Below are 14,657 nucleotides of genomic sequence, written 5' to 3'. Positions count from 1 at the left end.
AGAAGATGTGTACACGATTAGAGTCGATTGAATTTCTCTAATCGAAGAAAGTCGTGTTTTCGAAGCAAATAAAAAAAAATGTTTGACTCAACAAACACGATTATTCGGTATTTTTCACGCAATAAGTACATCTTCGCGTTAAATAACATATTTCTTCTGTATTTTCATTCAAACATTAAAACGCCTGTTGCAAACCATAAATTATTTGAAAAAAAGTAACATCATGCTAGAAACATATCAAGGAACTTCTTAATATATAATAAAATAATGTTTCTTATATATTGAAAACCGCATATTATTTCTTCTGCAAATAATACCGTTTCTTCTATCAAACACTCATTCACTGCGATAAAATATTTTCGTTCAAAGAATACAAATATTTCACATTAAATTATCCCGTTTATATTAAGCAAACCCGAGTCGAGCAAATACGTACGGCAAGTCCAAAGTAACCTCTTTCTCCGTGTACCTTCCTAGCGAACCTCCCCTCTTCAGAAAACGAGGCAGCGACTCGCGCACGGCTTCTCGCCTTTAACACGCGTTTCCACGCGCAACTACTTCTTCGACTAACACATTCTCTCCCTTCGCTCGGTTACAGATGTACTAAGAGAACGAATTATGGTGGCAGAGTTTGTCGCCCGCCAGAGTGGATCGCCCATCAATGGTGAGACCGCGTGCCTGAACAGCAGCAGCATGCCGGCCACGCACACAATGGCGCACGGCGGGCACGGTGGCCACGCCGGGCACGACGCCCACGGACCCTTGCCGCCCCTGACCCATCCCGGCCACCACGGTGGGCCGCCGGCGCTCCAGCAGCAGCATCAGCCGCAGCAGCAGCAACCACCACCGCCGCCTCAGCAGCAGCCTCAGCCCACCCACCACCATCACCATCACCAGGCGCAGCAGCAGCCGCAGCAACAGCAGCCGCCGCCGCCGCCGCCGCACCACGACTCGCCGCATCACCCGGATTACAATTCGCAGAACTTCGACATCAGGAAGGATCTGTTCACGCAGCGCAAGCAGCGCGAGTTCATCCCGGACAACAAGAAGGACGACAGCTACTGGGACCGCAGGCGGCGCAATAACGAAGCGGCGAAGCGCTCGCGCGAGAAACGCCGCTTCAACGACATGGTGCTGGAGCAGCGGGTGATGGAGCTCAGCAAGGAGAACCACATACTGAAGGCGCAGCTGGAGGCGATACGCGACAAGTACGGTATATGCGGCGAGGCGATCATCAACCCGGAGCACGTGTTGGCCGCGTTGCCGAGCGAGCCGACGATCAGCGTGAAGCGGGCGAAGCTGCCGACCCCGGCGGCCCTCATCTACACCCGCACGCCGAGCCCGGTGCACACGTCGGTGATCCACCAGCCGGTGAGCGGCGCCCGGTCGCCGAGGTCGCCCGCCTCGCAGCTCTACGTACCGGAGACCACGGCTTACCCGGAGACCGACAGCTTCCAGTACCCGTACTCGCACACGACGATGCACCTGGACACGTCGAGCGCGCTTAACCTGTCGCGCGGTCGCAGGGCGCAGTCGCCCTTCGAGCTGTCGTCCGGCAGCGGCGACGAGGGCCCCCAGTTGGTGGTCGGTGGCTCCCAAAACCCGGCCGCCAACAACAGCCTGCCGCACAAGCTGAGGCACAAGTCGCGCATCGGCGACAAGGACGCCGCGAGCGCGCTCTTGGCCCTTCAGGGCATCAAACAGGAGCCGGGCGCGCGAGCGTCGCCACCGTGGGACAACGAGGGCTCCAGCGACGAGCGCGACTCCGGCATCTCGCTGGGCGCCGAATGGACAGGCTCGAACGTGCCTGCCGTCTCCGACAGCGACCGCGAGGTGAAGCTGAAGCTCGACCGCCTGGCGTCCGAGGTGGCGTCGCTACAGTCGATATTCCGCTTCGGCAAACCCGTCACGGCCTCCGACAACCTGGTGGCGGTGCACAGCTTGGCGCCGAACGCCGCGGCCGCGGTCAGCGGACCGTGAGAGAACCTTTGTCGCTGGACTGCTCCGGCTGGACGCCGAGGTTCCTTGGCAAATTAGACACGACGAGGAAGAGGAGGGTCGTCGTCGTTTGAAGCATTCGATGCACCGGCGGGCCCCCCCTGGATCCGCGCGGAAGAAGTCGATGACGTTGAATGTAGTAGCGTTCGAGATCGATCGCGAGAATTCTTTGTTTCTTTTCCCGAGGGCAGATGGGTAGTAGTGATCGGCTGACCCTCGACCGGTGGATCCACCGGCGATACCTGCGAGTCACGTGACGGCTCTCTCGCCCGAATCGAATTTTACGCTGAGCTTTGCGCATCCCGATTTTCTCCAGATTTTTGTTTTTGTTTACCTTTACCAGACTTGTGTTGTATATATTTTTGCGTTTCTTAGAGGAAGTGTATTATTAATATATAATGAATTGGCGGAAAAGAATCAAATAGCAATTCGAGACTTATGTATTCTAATGGACGAAATTATTGTTTCATATATTAACAGAAATGTGCTATTTTCTTTCAAAAATTAACATTCTCGAATTCGGACGATATTACAATGTTATCGCAAGATTATGATAGTCCACTAGAAATCATAATATGATTATTTTGAAAGTAATAAATCTTAGACGTTTTAACCAAATTATATCGAAAAGATTAATGTATTATTTTGAATAACTCTATTATTTGAATCGAACGTATGTTAATCTTCTATATTTTTAGTGGAACTATATTTCTTCGTGTAAGCAAGTTTCATCTGTTCGACTGTTTATATAATATCGTTTCGATGAACAACACGTTGAGAATACGGATTTTCTCGAAGCAAGAATGTTCTTGGTTTTCCGTGCGGGAGGAAAGTATTTAAACTACTTAATCGGATTACCGATTTTTCCTCTTCCAAGCGCACGCGGGGGAAGAATTGTGCCGGTGGATTCTAGTCGGGCGTAATTGTCGACGATAATTTCACTGATATCGCAAGGTGTACTCGCGAGTTCGCGGCTGAGATTATTACCGATCTACCCTCGCCGCGAGATCGAGCGTCAACGTCCGCCGAACATCGCGGCGAAATGCGGGACGCACTCGCAGCATCTTGGATCCCGCGACGCTTCGGATCCTCCGACCGGCTGGACCGCCGGGGACTCTCTTCCGGAACCTTCGCGACCGTTCCTCTTCGTTGAAAATTTGTAACTTATTGTGATACGTCGGACAGGTGGAGTCACACAGATTCCCCCGTTCGCGGAGTTCCCGACTACGAATGTGCGTGTGTACCTGTGTGTGTGTGTGTGTACGTATGTATGTATCGTCGTTGGCGGTCACATCCGGTCGAAGGCTCGGAATGCGATTTTGTCTCCACTTTTCTACCGAAGCGGGCCGGTAGGAGTTAAGAGCGGCGCGATTACCCGAGTAGCGTTCGTAAGTTGTACGTTCTAAGACCCGTAGGCTAATCGTTCTTCTATTATTCATCATTTATACCGTTACTAGAGCGAGGTTTGTTGATTCGGGCAGTCGTATCGCGGCGAGGCGAGCCGAGCCAGGTGTGTGTCTTGAGTGGTGGCGAGCCATCACCACGATCTGCGTGCAGGAGCGTGTGAACAATCAGCGTTACCGTTTAACCACCCCGAGAGCTTTTACCCCCCAATTGATAATTGGTCGTGCAACCGGCTATCTCACTACCGTCTCCGACATACCGTAACGATTCCACACCGAGAAGAAATTCGGTCGAATTCACCTGAATAATGAACCAACCAAATAAATCTCGGTCGAAGAAAACGGAATTTCCGGTTACGAAAACCCGAGTATGGTCCGCGAGGACTGGAAATTCCGTTTGCCTCGGCCAAAACGCCTTTGGATCTGTTCACCGATGAACAACATTATCCGGAGAAATTTTGGCAATTGTCAGGTAAATTCACAACCGAACTTTCGTCTCCGTGCATTCCCGCGTATGGGAATCCTTTCTTCTCGTTATTAGTCTTCTCCCCCTTGTCTTTTCTACCGTCGTCATCGATCATCCTCTCCTTTCTTCTTTTTCTTCTCCTCGTCTTCTTCTACTCGTTCTTCTTCTTCGCGATTGTTACACGTAAAGCGGCGAGCGACGACGACGACGACGACTTCGCACGGTGGAGCTTCGAGAGGCGAGGCTCGATCGCGTCTCCCAATTATTTATTTATCGCCAAAAAGACCGAATTTTCGAGTCCACTGTCAATCTTCGATGCTGATCTTTATCCTTGTGTACTCCTGAGAGAACAATATTCGCGCGGAATTTCGAAGATTTCGGTGCCTCTCGCCTCGAATTCGCCTCTCGTCTATCTAATTCGCTCGTCATCGGGAGTAGGGCCGCCGCGAACTCCCGCGAAGCTCCACCGCTCTGAAATTCTTCATTCTCTTGGGCGCGAAGTCCGCTCTCTCGGAACGATCTATAATTCGCGACACACACGGACGGAGTGTGAGATACTCTCCCGGAAACTTTCGGCCAGCCAGAATTACTCATGGATGCGCGCGTCGATGGATCTCCAAATGTTCTCCGCATTACACGACGACAACGCGAAATTAGACAGATGGAGTGCCGTTTCGAATTATAGATCGAGAAGAGCGAACTCGAGTTCCTTATTGGTCCGGACTCGATTAAGAAGAGAGAGAGAGAACAGCGAGGCTGCGCTTCGACGTTCGCGACGTCGTATCTCGTCGCGACGTTCGTTCTCGCCCGACTTTGCGCGACTGTCTCCTTTTTATACTTTTGCTATCAATTATGCTACGGCGTAGTAGCATCGTGTCTGTATATATGTACATGTATAAATGAAACGAAAGTGCATCTGTGTTACAAAACGCCGGACGAGAAAGAGAGAGAGAGAGAGCGCGAGCGCTATTCTGTCGATTTTAAGTGTACAATATTTTCGCTGCGGAAAATCTCGGATGGCGGAATTTAGTGTTGAAGTATTAAGCGAGCCTATATGTAATATATATACATAGCATATATATATATACTTACAAGAAATATATATATATATATATATACATATATATATACACTCGGATATACATATATGCATATATTTTTCAAATTAATGTATTTTTCGATATCATCATTGAAACGAACTCTGTATGTAAACGCGTGTACAGCGCTCGCGATTATCACGGACTCGAAGGAACTCAAGAGAGAGAGAAAGAGAGAGAGAGACGCTCGAGAAAGAAGAACGATGGAAGTCGTCGGTCACAGCGGAAGTATCGGCAGTTGTACGGAACCAAAGTTGATTGATTCCTCGCGAAGTCACGAAGGCGAAGAGACGACGAATGTCCGGCCGCGCGTCCGGCTTCCATCGTAACGTGGGAAAGCAAGATAATCCGAGGAGACGTTTATCAATCCGACGACGATGACGACGGGAAAGAAACAACGGCAACGTAATTGCGGTGAGGTCGACGAGAATCACGGACCAGTGTCCCCCGAATCGGTCGATGAATCAACCATTCATTAACGCCACATTTGTGATATCGTAGAGCGATAGAGGCGCGAAAGCCGACGACGTTTTGAGAACCGCGAGCCCGCGGACCGCATCATCCCCTATTTATTGTATACTAATCGCCTATGTTATATACGGCGGAGCGCGAACCAACGATGGTGGAGAATTCGGGGGCGAGCTTAGGGGCCGTTCTACAATAGCGCAAACACAGTTGTTGCGAGCGGTGTCGTAAGACGCAGTTGTGAGTTACTACCTACCGGTTGTAAAGTACCGTGTTGTGATAAATGACTGAACTTCATCATTCACGACCACGATAGCGTAAGACGCTCGAGAGTGTCGGCCAATCGGGGTGCTGTTATGGAAATGAACGTGACGATAATTGCATTCCGATTGGTTGCCGTAATCAAGCTACGACGGTATCTCTTTGCTCCGTATGTAGATTAATCTGTTTTGCAACATTCACCACTACTACCACAACTACACTCCCACAACCTTACGTTTACGTTTACGCTATTATAGAAACGGCCTTCGTGATTCTACACGAAGGAGAGGCCGCGTTGAAGTCTTCGCGCAGAGAAAAAGACGGACCCGTCCGTCCTTCGCACTCGGACGTCGCACGTAGAAAGGATCTCCTCTCTCTCTCTCTCTCTCTCTCTCTCTCTCTCTCTTCCTCGTGTCTCTTTCTTTTTCTACGTTACTCGTTTTTCAGCGTGAAAATGTTCCATATTTTGTACAGCTTATTTGTACGTAAGACGAATCCGCAAGACGAGGCGACGCGACGGGACTTGAATCGTCATTGACGAACGTGCGCATCAAGAACAATGCAGCCAGTAGCAATAAGCGAGAGAGACCATCGTCGAGCTCCACGCGCTGTAAAGGATACAAGAACGTAGTGATAGTGTAAGACACACACACATACCGTTCTCGCAGTCGCGTCGCTGTAAAACACCGAGAGTGCCTGTAACGACGCGGAATCATCCGCCGCGAACCCAAGTGGCGCGAAAGAGCCGCATCGGCGGTCGACGGCGAGAGGAACGAAGACGCTGTGCCGTGTACGTGTAAATAGATCGTCTTCTGCCGAAGTAATTCGCGATTTCCAATCAGCGAGTCGACGACGAGTCAGTCTCGCGTGATCCCGGATTTCTTCTTTCACACATATACACATATGCACACACGTAAGACACAGAGAGAGAGAAAGAGAGAGAGAGAGAGAGAGAGAGGGAGAGTACCCACACATTTTTGCCTCGCTCGCTTCGGACAATCGTGAGAGAGCCCCGATATATATATATTATATATATATACCTTATATATTCTTGTACATATAAAATCGCACCTTTGCCAAAAAGCAGTTACGAGGACCGCGAAGCAAGATCGGCCGGAGAAGGAACGGACGTATTTTTCCCCCTCCCCGCCTCTCCTCCCCCCGCAAACTATCTGAGTTGTACGCTCTCCATCTTTCTCTCCTCCCTTCCTCCTCCCTCTCTCACTCCATCCAGCCCCTCCGCGAGAGAGACGACTCGCGCGCGTTTTCGACTATACAGTTCCTATGTGCACTACTACTGGTATATAAAAGCGACTCAGGCGATCGATAACCAAGTCGTCCGCAATAATCGTATGTATGTATAATTCCGATCTTATTAAGCTTCGGTTCCCCCCTTTCTCCGGCTGCTGCTCGGAGATGTAAGTATTTAGACACTAAGGGACATATCCACAGCGCGTGTAGTGTACTTGTATATGAATACCGAAATAAATATTTTCAATGTTTTTGACAACCGTCGTGTTGTGTGTCTTCCACCTCCCCCTCCTCTCCTACCATTTGAGGATGATTCGCACGCTGCCACTGCGGCGAGGAAGACGGAAGGAGAACGAACGGTGACGCTGGTGGTTACCACAACGCTCGATGTTCTTGATAAACCGTGTATTCTCCACACACACCCACACGAGAAATATATAATAGACATCGGGCAAGAAAACATAGATATGCAGGGCGTCCCGCGAGAAAGAAGTAGGGCGGGACGTCGTGACGAACAGACACATCGATCGGACAATTAAATAGAATACAAAGAATATAAAAAAATATATATGTATATAATCGCGTAAAGTTCATTTGTACAAGTGTGAGAAATAATTTCTGTCGTGCGCTCATCGTAGATTGGACCGAGGATTCGAAAGGAACGCCTTCGCGTTATGGCAAAGTAAACGAAAGAAGCTGGAGTACGGGCGTGTGTCAACGACGAGAGAGAAAGAGAGAGAGAGAGAGAGAGAGAGTTCGTCGGCTCGAACGGAAACGGCGACGCTGAGGGAACGTTGCGCGTGGAAACTGTGCGGGGTGGTACATTTATATGGTCTCTTCGCGCGGTGTGATGATCCTTGTAAACTACCGATGTTGGGTGTTGCAAACAATCCGACAAACGGAATGATACTCTCCCTCTAAGTTTTTAAGAGTTTTAAGCGTGCCGGGATTACTTCCGCTTTTTACATTTTGTCCTACCGCGTCTTCTGCGCGAGGAGTTCTGGCGGGTGTCGGATTTCTTGGAGGACCTGGAAATTTAGCGAGAAATTGTCGCTTTCAGAATCTAGCCAGCCTTTCGACAAGCCAACTTGATGGAATGCAACGAACTTGACGAGTTCAATTGTTTAGGGATTCTACGATCTCTCGCGGATCTCTTTTACTTCGAGAAATCTTCGGGCTGGATCATGATCTTCGTTTTTGACGATCCACACGAACGTACCTGTGAACCCTATTCACCGAGACGGAGGTGTGTTTCTTCAACGTCAGATGTTGCTGTACCAGTTCCGCCAATTTCCCCTGCTGAGCGAGCATCGAGAGAAACGTGCAGATGAACTCGTCGTAATTATGCGTCCGCCGACAATCGTCGATCTGCAAAATCATCCGTGTTATCTCTCTATGCGTCGAGACTAAAGCATAACGCTCGGCGATACATTATCTAGACACGTCCTGATTTACGTTACATGACTTACATTCGCAAAACAACGTAATTGTCGAGTAATTGTAGACATGAATTACGAATTGTATCACGATAAGATCACTCGATAAGGTATCGAACGAGTTTTGTCCTTGGAAGAAGAGGTGTCAAGGTACAGAAAATTACAACAATAATAATTATTATTATATTATATATACATGTAATTATAATTAATAATTAAATATAAAAATAAATGTTATAGTACTTTTTAAGAGAGATACTTTTATAATTATGTGAAAATTATGCGAAAATCGTCAAAAACTATTTTCGTTATCAAAAACAGAAAATTATAACAATAACCATTATTATCATAAAATTATAATTATGATATATAGTTTTTTTAACACGATTTCGGTGTTCATTTCACGTATACAAGTGCCGAGGTAAGATTATTGAAAAGTGAATACTTTTCGAGATATTTTATATTTTCTTATTCGGATATTTTTCAGTACAAAATACGTGTAAATGTATATATCTCACAAAGTATTCACTTTCCGATAACATCAACAACCTTGGTAAACCCTGTACAACATAGTTATTGTTATAGTTTCGTACTTCTCGAGAGATGTATACCTTCGGTACCTTTCCTTTCATAATTACGAAACTATGTTTATCCAAGTGATTTGTTCGTTACCAAAAACACAGACCTTGTACTTGTTCCGCTTGTCGTTCTCATCCTTCAGACTGGTCTCGCACACGCTGATCTCGTGCTCGAGGTTCTTCAAGAGCGCCAAGAGGTCCTTCGGCGCGAACGTGTGCGGCTCGAACAATTCCGGATACTTGGAGCACAGCTTGGGGTCGATCTTCTCGACCTTCTTCTCCTCCGTCACCGTATCGCCGTTGCTGGTCTTCACTCGCGCGTGAGGGATCCTCACCTCGCCCGATAGGCAGACCTTCTTATGCAGATGACCGCTGTCGGACACCAATCTCTTCCCATTTATATTGATATTTCCCAGGGAACGGCCTGCGCGAACGAGTTCCGGTTATTACGTGACACTCGTCAATTCGGAAATTGTTCATTTCTGATACCCACTCAGACCGGCCTCGTTCTTCTCGTCCCCGGCGACCCTGATAACGACGAACTTCTTGAAGTCCTTCGTCGACGTGGGACTGCTCTGACCGGAATTCCAGCCCCAAGCTAACGGAAATCAAAACAGTGCATCCTGTAAACAGCTTTAACAGCTCGTCGAGGCCCCGTCGCGAACGATCTCGCGACGATTAACCTCGTGCAAATTCGCGAATTCTCCGTTCCATTGCTCGCTGATTTTCGACGACCGAGCGAGCAGGTGTGTAACGGCCGGGTCAAGTAACTGTACGCGCGAAGGTGCGAAACGAGACGCGCTTCCGAGAAGCGCGGATTCTCCACGTATGCGCGAAAGGTACACACAGCGCGAGCCCGGCAGAGATCGCAGTCTAACCACGACGCTCGCGACATGTGGCTCTCGTCGATCCTCATAGGCAACCTGGTCCTCTTGGCGAGCTCGTCGAGGTGTCCGGAGCCGAAGAAGCCGCATCGCACGAGTTGCACGATCTTCTACAACTGCGTGAATCTACCCGGCGGCGGCTACGTCTGGGTGCCGTCCAAGTGCACGGAAGGCTTGGTAAGACTCGATTACGAGTGCGCTAAAGCTAAGGGCCTACAATGCGCTCGCAGGGTCGTATAGTTGCAGTCGTTCGAGTTGCCCGAACTTTTATTCGAACAGTCAATAGTCGCAAAATTAATTCGACATGGAACTTTCCTTTTCAATCACTTCTCTCACGATTCTCCCGTCATTTTCAATGTTAATTTTACGACTATTTATTGATTGCTTGAGTGAAGGAAAATGTCCGGACAATTTTACAAGTGCGCCGAATCGATCACAAATGTCATTTTGTGGGCGCACCTTTTTATTTGAGTAATGAAAATTAAGAAATAATGAGAAATAAACATTTGTATAACGCAAGAGTTCTTGGCTTACGTTTTCTCGCCTCTAACGTCATTGAACAAAGACAGTTGCAGCGAAGGACGAAGAACCTTAACACATTTCACATGTCCTAAACGGTCCGCACAAATTTTTGTATTAATTTAACACAAGGTGGATACGTTGAAAAGCGACACAAGTATTATGTAACCAATTAACACAAAATTAACATCCATAATATATTAATCGATAATGAAGTATAGAATGTGTTATTTTAACACTTACACATATTGAATATCGGCCCAACCCAAAATCAGACAACATGAACACACGTGAAAAGTTTATCACAAAAATCTTAACATTTCATCAAGGATCGATTTTAACGCAAATGCGAAATGTTTTTTTTACTGCGTAGTTTATCAATTCGAACGGCCAATCCAGTCGCTGGAATTGGAAGTGGACCGACTCGAACGTTCTTACGACTTTACGACTGCCAACGATCGCATTGTAGACCCAACTTAAACCGTTGAAGATCCGACGACCTCGTCGGCACTTCCAGAAGGTAACATGAAGCGAATCCCTCGAGGATCGTACTCGATACCGACTCCAACTGCCGATTCCAGGTGTTCCAGCCGTACCTGCGCGTGTGCGTGGTGCCGGGCGACATTTGGACGTGCGACACGCTCTCCACCGAGTCGAGCCTCGTGACGAAGCGGTACCAGGGAGCAGCCGAGTCGATAGACCCGACGGAGTCCAGTTACCTGGGATACACGCGGGACTCGGCGGACTTCTCCGAGACGATCGACTCGTCCTACGTGATAGAAGACGACACTTCCGACCTGACGACCGAGGCGGAGACTCCGTACCCGCTGATCGAGTTCGGGGAGACCACCATGACGACGTCGCACGGAGACGAGGGGGTGAAGAACGTGTCGTACCACAAGGAAGAGAAGTATTCGTACGAGTACGTCAACGACCGGGGGCGAACGCCGTCGACCTCGACGCAGAGGTACAAGGACATCGTCAACGAGCACTACAAGCTGCTGCACGAGTTGATGAGTCGGCTGCACGTCTACAAGGAACTATCAGCCGCGGTGTCGTCGGCGAAGAATGCCACGACCGAGGCGGTGCTCGCGACGCACGACCGCAGGCAGAACGTGTCGCTGAATTACCTGGTGCAACGCTGCGTGCTCGCGGTCAGCGAGGCCCACAGGCCGGAGGTGACGGGGAACAACCTGGAGATGCTGATCGACGGCTTGGACGCGGAGAACAATGTGATAAGGATCACGGATGACCTCGGGAACGAGCGGTATCTCACGGTAGGCAGCTACAAGGCCGTCGCCCGGCGACTGAAGCCGCGGTCCGTCAGCGTGCTGGCGTGCACGAGGAACGTCCGTTTGCCGAATCGGACCGACTGCGGCAAGTACTACATGTGCGAGCCGAAGACGGCCGCGATAGTGGGGTACTCTTGCCCGGTGAACACCGCCTTCAACGTGAACTCACGGATCTGCGACACCGAGAGTGCGAGGACCTGCAAGGACGACGGGCGGGCCGCGGGCGAGGCGGCGATACTCGTCGAGCAGAAGAGGACCGACGAAGAGGAGCGCGAGGATGAGGCCCATGATGAAGACTCGACGGAGGAGGAGGAGGAGGAGGAAGAGGAGGAACCGTGCCGCGAGGTCGGCAAGATGAAGGACCCGGCCTCGGATTTCCACTACTACATCTGCTACAGCCCGGCCGGCTCCGAGGAGATCAAGTCGGTGCGGATGAGGTGCCCGAACGCCTTGATATTCTGCCGCAGCAAGCGGGTGTGCACGACCAGGCGGCTGTGTATTGCGTCGCGATGAGCGTCGCGAGGCTCGCCGACGAGCGGCGTTTCAATACCTTGAGTGGGCGAGTTGAAGGCCGAGCCGATCTCCGACGACGTGTCCGTGCTCGAGGAGCTGTGGGCCGGCGACGTCTGAATCCGCAGCGGCGTCGCGTAATCCAAAGCGCACATCACCACCTTCTCCATGCCGCTGAAACGGTACGCGAATCGTCACTTCGAGCGCGATTCTGGCGCGATCGCGACAGCGGGGACTCTTAAGATAAACATGCTTCGTATACGATCGTCGACTTGGGGATTGCGGAGGACTGTCGCGTCCACCGGAGAGCGGGTGCAACTCCGTGCGCGCATAGTCGCCGCTTCGTCGCTTTATCGGTTAAGCGTGATTTACTCAGCGCGCTCTGGGCGGATTCTCTCGAGCGTGGACGATTTCAAGTGCAATTTGCAAGGTAGAACGGTAAGTTATTATGTGTACGGTGTATGTACAGGGTATCCTAGGTGGGAAGGTCGATATTCTGAGGAGAGGTGATAGTCATCCGGTCATTTTAAGATTTGTTCATGTGAACGTGTGTCCTATTTGACCCCGTTTCAGAGATATTAATGATTGAGAAAGGCCACGTATGAACAATTCGTCTCTTCTTGAAACTTACTTGAATTCGTTAAGATACTGAAGCGTGAACGCGTCGGACATTATCAAGAGGGTGTTCAATCGTTACTTACTTGGATTCAGTCTTGCCAGACGCAATGTTGGAGACCGACTCGTCGATAACCACCGTCGAGTCGTTGTTCCTCTCGACGTTGATGGTCGGGATCGTCGTGGCCGATTCTTCGATTTCCGTCTTGGCGGATACTCCGTTCTCATCCTCCGTCTTGCTCCTCTTGTCGTACTGCTTCTCCTTGTCGGAGTCGTGCGAGCTCTTGTCCGCGCTGCCGTCTTGGTGGCTCAACTTCACCAGCTGCTGCAACGCCTCCAGGACGATCTGCCGGTTGGTCTTCAGCATCGTAAGCTTGTGCGAGATCGCGAGACGCCGGTCAGGCACGACGGCCATCAGGTTGAACCGGATGTCCTGCAGCTGCTCGCCCGTCGCCATGCCCAAACGATCGGTTATCACGCGTCTGAACTGCTCCGTCCACTCCTCGTGCTCTTTCCACGGGCCGTGATCCATCGGATACGGCTTCAGGCCGTCCAGCTCGAAGAGCCTGCCGTTTATCGGCACGTAGCTCACGAAGTGGAAGGCCTCGCCCGTGAATCTACCGGTCGAGACGCCGGTGTTCTTGTCCTGCCGTCTCTTCGCTTGCGGCATCGCGTGCGAATTGTGCGCGCAAGCCAATTCCGGTGTATTACCGATCGCCCAACCCTTGTTCTCCGGGCACATGCCCGAAGTGTGCATCTTCAGCCGAGACAGAGTCGTGCCCAGGTGGATGTTCGGGCAATTCAGCAAGACGGAGAGCAACGCATGGGTGGCGCAACTGTTCGGAACGACCTGCAATGTTCAAAGTTGTGTGTTAAGAATTACATGTAATACCGGAAACTCGCAATGTCAGAAGTTGCCCTTTAACCCTCTCACCACTGTGCCGACATATGTTTTACAGAAATGCCGAGTCTATCGTTGATTTTATATTAATCGAGATATGTTGTTACTAATATTGTTGCCTGAGCAAAATAGCGAGTTACAATTCTCTTTAATAAATAATTGATTTTAAAACAAATCACTGTCAAAGAATTGATTTTAAAACAAATCACTGAAATACTCTTGATCGTTAACACATTGACTGCCACGGAACTTTTCACGATTCTGGTCTAAGCTAATATGATATTTAATCAAGTAATGAAGCGACGAGATAGCTCGTAGTTGGCGTCCTGGGCAAGTAAACAACCTACGAGATATCTCGTAGTTGGCAGTCAACGTGTTAAAAAAACACTCGATGATGGTTAAGATGTGCGTTTACATCTCAACATACATTGTATGCTACAACGTATGTTATCCAAGTTTGGACGAGTTACATTAAGAAAGACGATACGCCAGACCTGCTGCGCGAAGAAGATATTGTTAACTATCTCCTCGTCCTTGACGAAGCTCTCATCCTGCTCGACGACTTTCCGTCTGGATCGCCGCTCTTCGATCCAACGGAACAGGAAGATGAAGCCATACACTGGGCCCTCCAGCGACTTCTGCAAATCGTAGATCTCCTCTACCTGGACGCCCTTCACCCCGAAGTCTTCCAGCAACAACGTAAACAAGCCTGTGGACAGTCGTGCAAAAAGCGACAGATTTTATTCGCAAGAAACCCAAACGCAATGTACACGCTTTCTCTAGATTAAAGTAAGAATCTCGGCGGAGATATTAAAGACCACCGACATACCCGGGTCGCTCTCCAGCTCCAGCCAACCCTCCGTCAACCGATTAATGTCGACGGGCATCCTGCTGTGACGAGCTGTCGGGCGTACAGAACGTCGGTTCAGAACGAGCTGCTCCGTCGCATTCTGACAGCCGAAGGCGCCATGTTGCACCAAA

General features: G+C 49.8%; 3 protein-coding genes across 7 annotated transcripts in view; 2 read left to right on the top strand and 1 right to left on the bottom strand.

Moving 5' to 3' along the window:
- The window catches only part of LOC106746611 (AP2-associated protein kinase 1-like), a 25,870-nt gene extending 18,670 nt beyond the window's left edge, over window positions 1–7,200 (top strand). For all 5 annotated transcript variants that reach the window (XM_014623370.1, XM_014623372.1, XM_014623375.1 and 2 more), the window contains exon 2: window positions 599–7,200. In XM_014623370.1, coding sequence (XP_014478856.1) covers window positions 619–1,980 — 1,362 coding nt within the window. In that variant the 5' untranslated portion in view covers window positions 599–618 and the 3' untranslated portion in view covers window positions 1,981–7,200. The remainder of the gene's footprint in view (window positions 1–598) is intronic.
- On the bottom strand, window positions 6,064–14,657 carry LOC106746610 (ubiquitin carboxyl-terminal hydrolase calypso). The gene is made up of 8 exons (XM_014623369.1): window positions 14,506–14,657; window positions 14,171–14,385; window positions 12,862–13,625; window positions 12,201–12,334; window positions 9,449–9,553; window positions 9,063–9,379; window positions 8,161–8,309; window positions 6,064–7,969 (listed from the first exon to the last, which is right to left on the bottom strand). The coding sequence occupies exons 1-8, from the start codon at window positions 14,561–14,563 to the stop codon at window positions 7,891–7,893; spliced, it is 1,821 nt and encodes a 606-aa protein (XP_014478855.1). The 5' UTR covers window positions 14,564–14,657; the 3' UTR covers window positions 6,064–7,890.
- Window positions 9,561–12,189, top strand: LOC106746613. Its single transcript, XM_014623379.1, has 2 exons — window positions 9,561–10,016; window positions 10,940–12,189. Exons 1-2 carry the CDS (start codon window positions 9,849–9,851, stop codon window positions 12,161–12,163), a joined length of 1,392 nt encoding a protein of 463 aa, XP_014478865.1. The 5' UTR covers window positions 9,561–9,848; the 3' UTR covers window positions 12,164–12,189.

This window comes from Dinoponera quadriceps, unplaced genomic scaffold (genome assembly GCF_001313825.1).
Source record: "Dinoponera quadriceps isolate SergipeBrazil2010 unplaced genomic scaffold, ASM131382v1 scaffold2001, whole genome shotgun sequence".
Classification (NCBI taxonomy): domain Eukaryota; kingdom Metazoa; phylum Arthropoda; class Insecta; order Hymenoptera; family Formicidae; genus Dinoponera; species Dinoponera quadriceps.
Note: the sequence above shows the minus strand (reverse complement) of the source record. Positions and strands in the feature narration are given on the sequence as shown.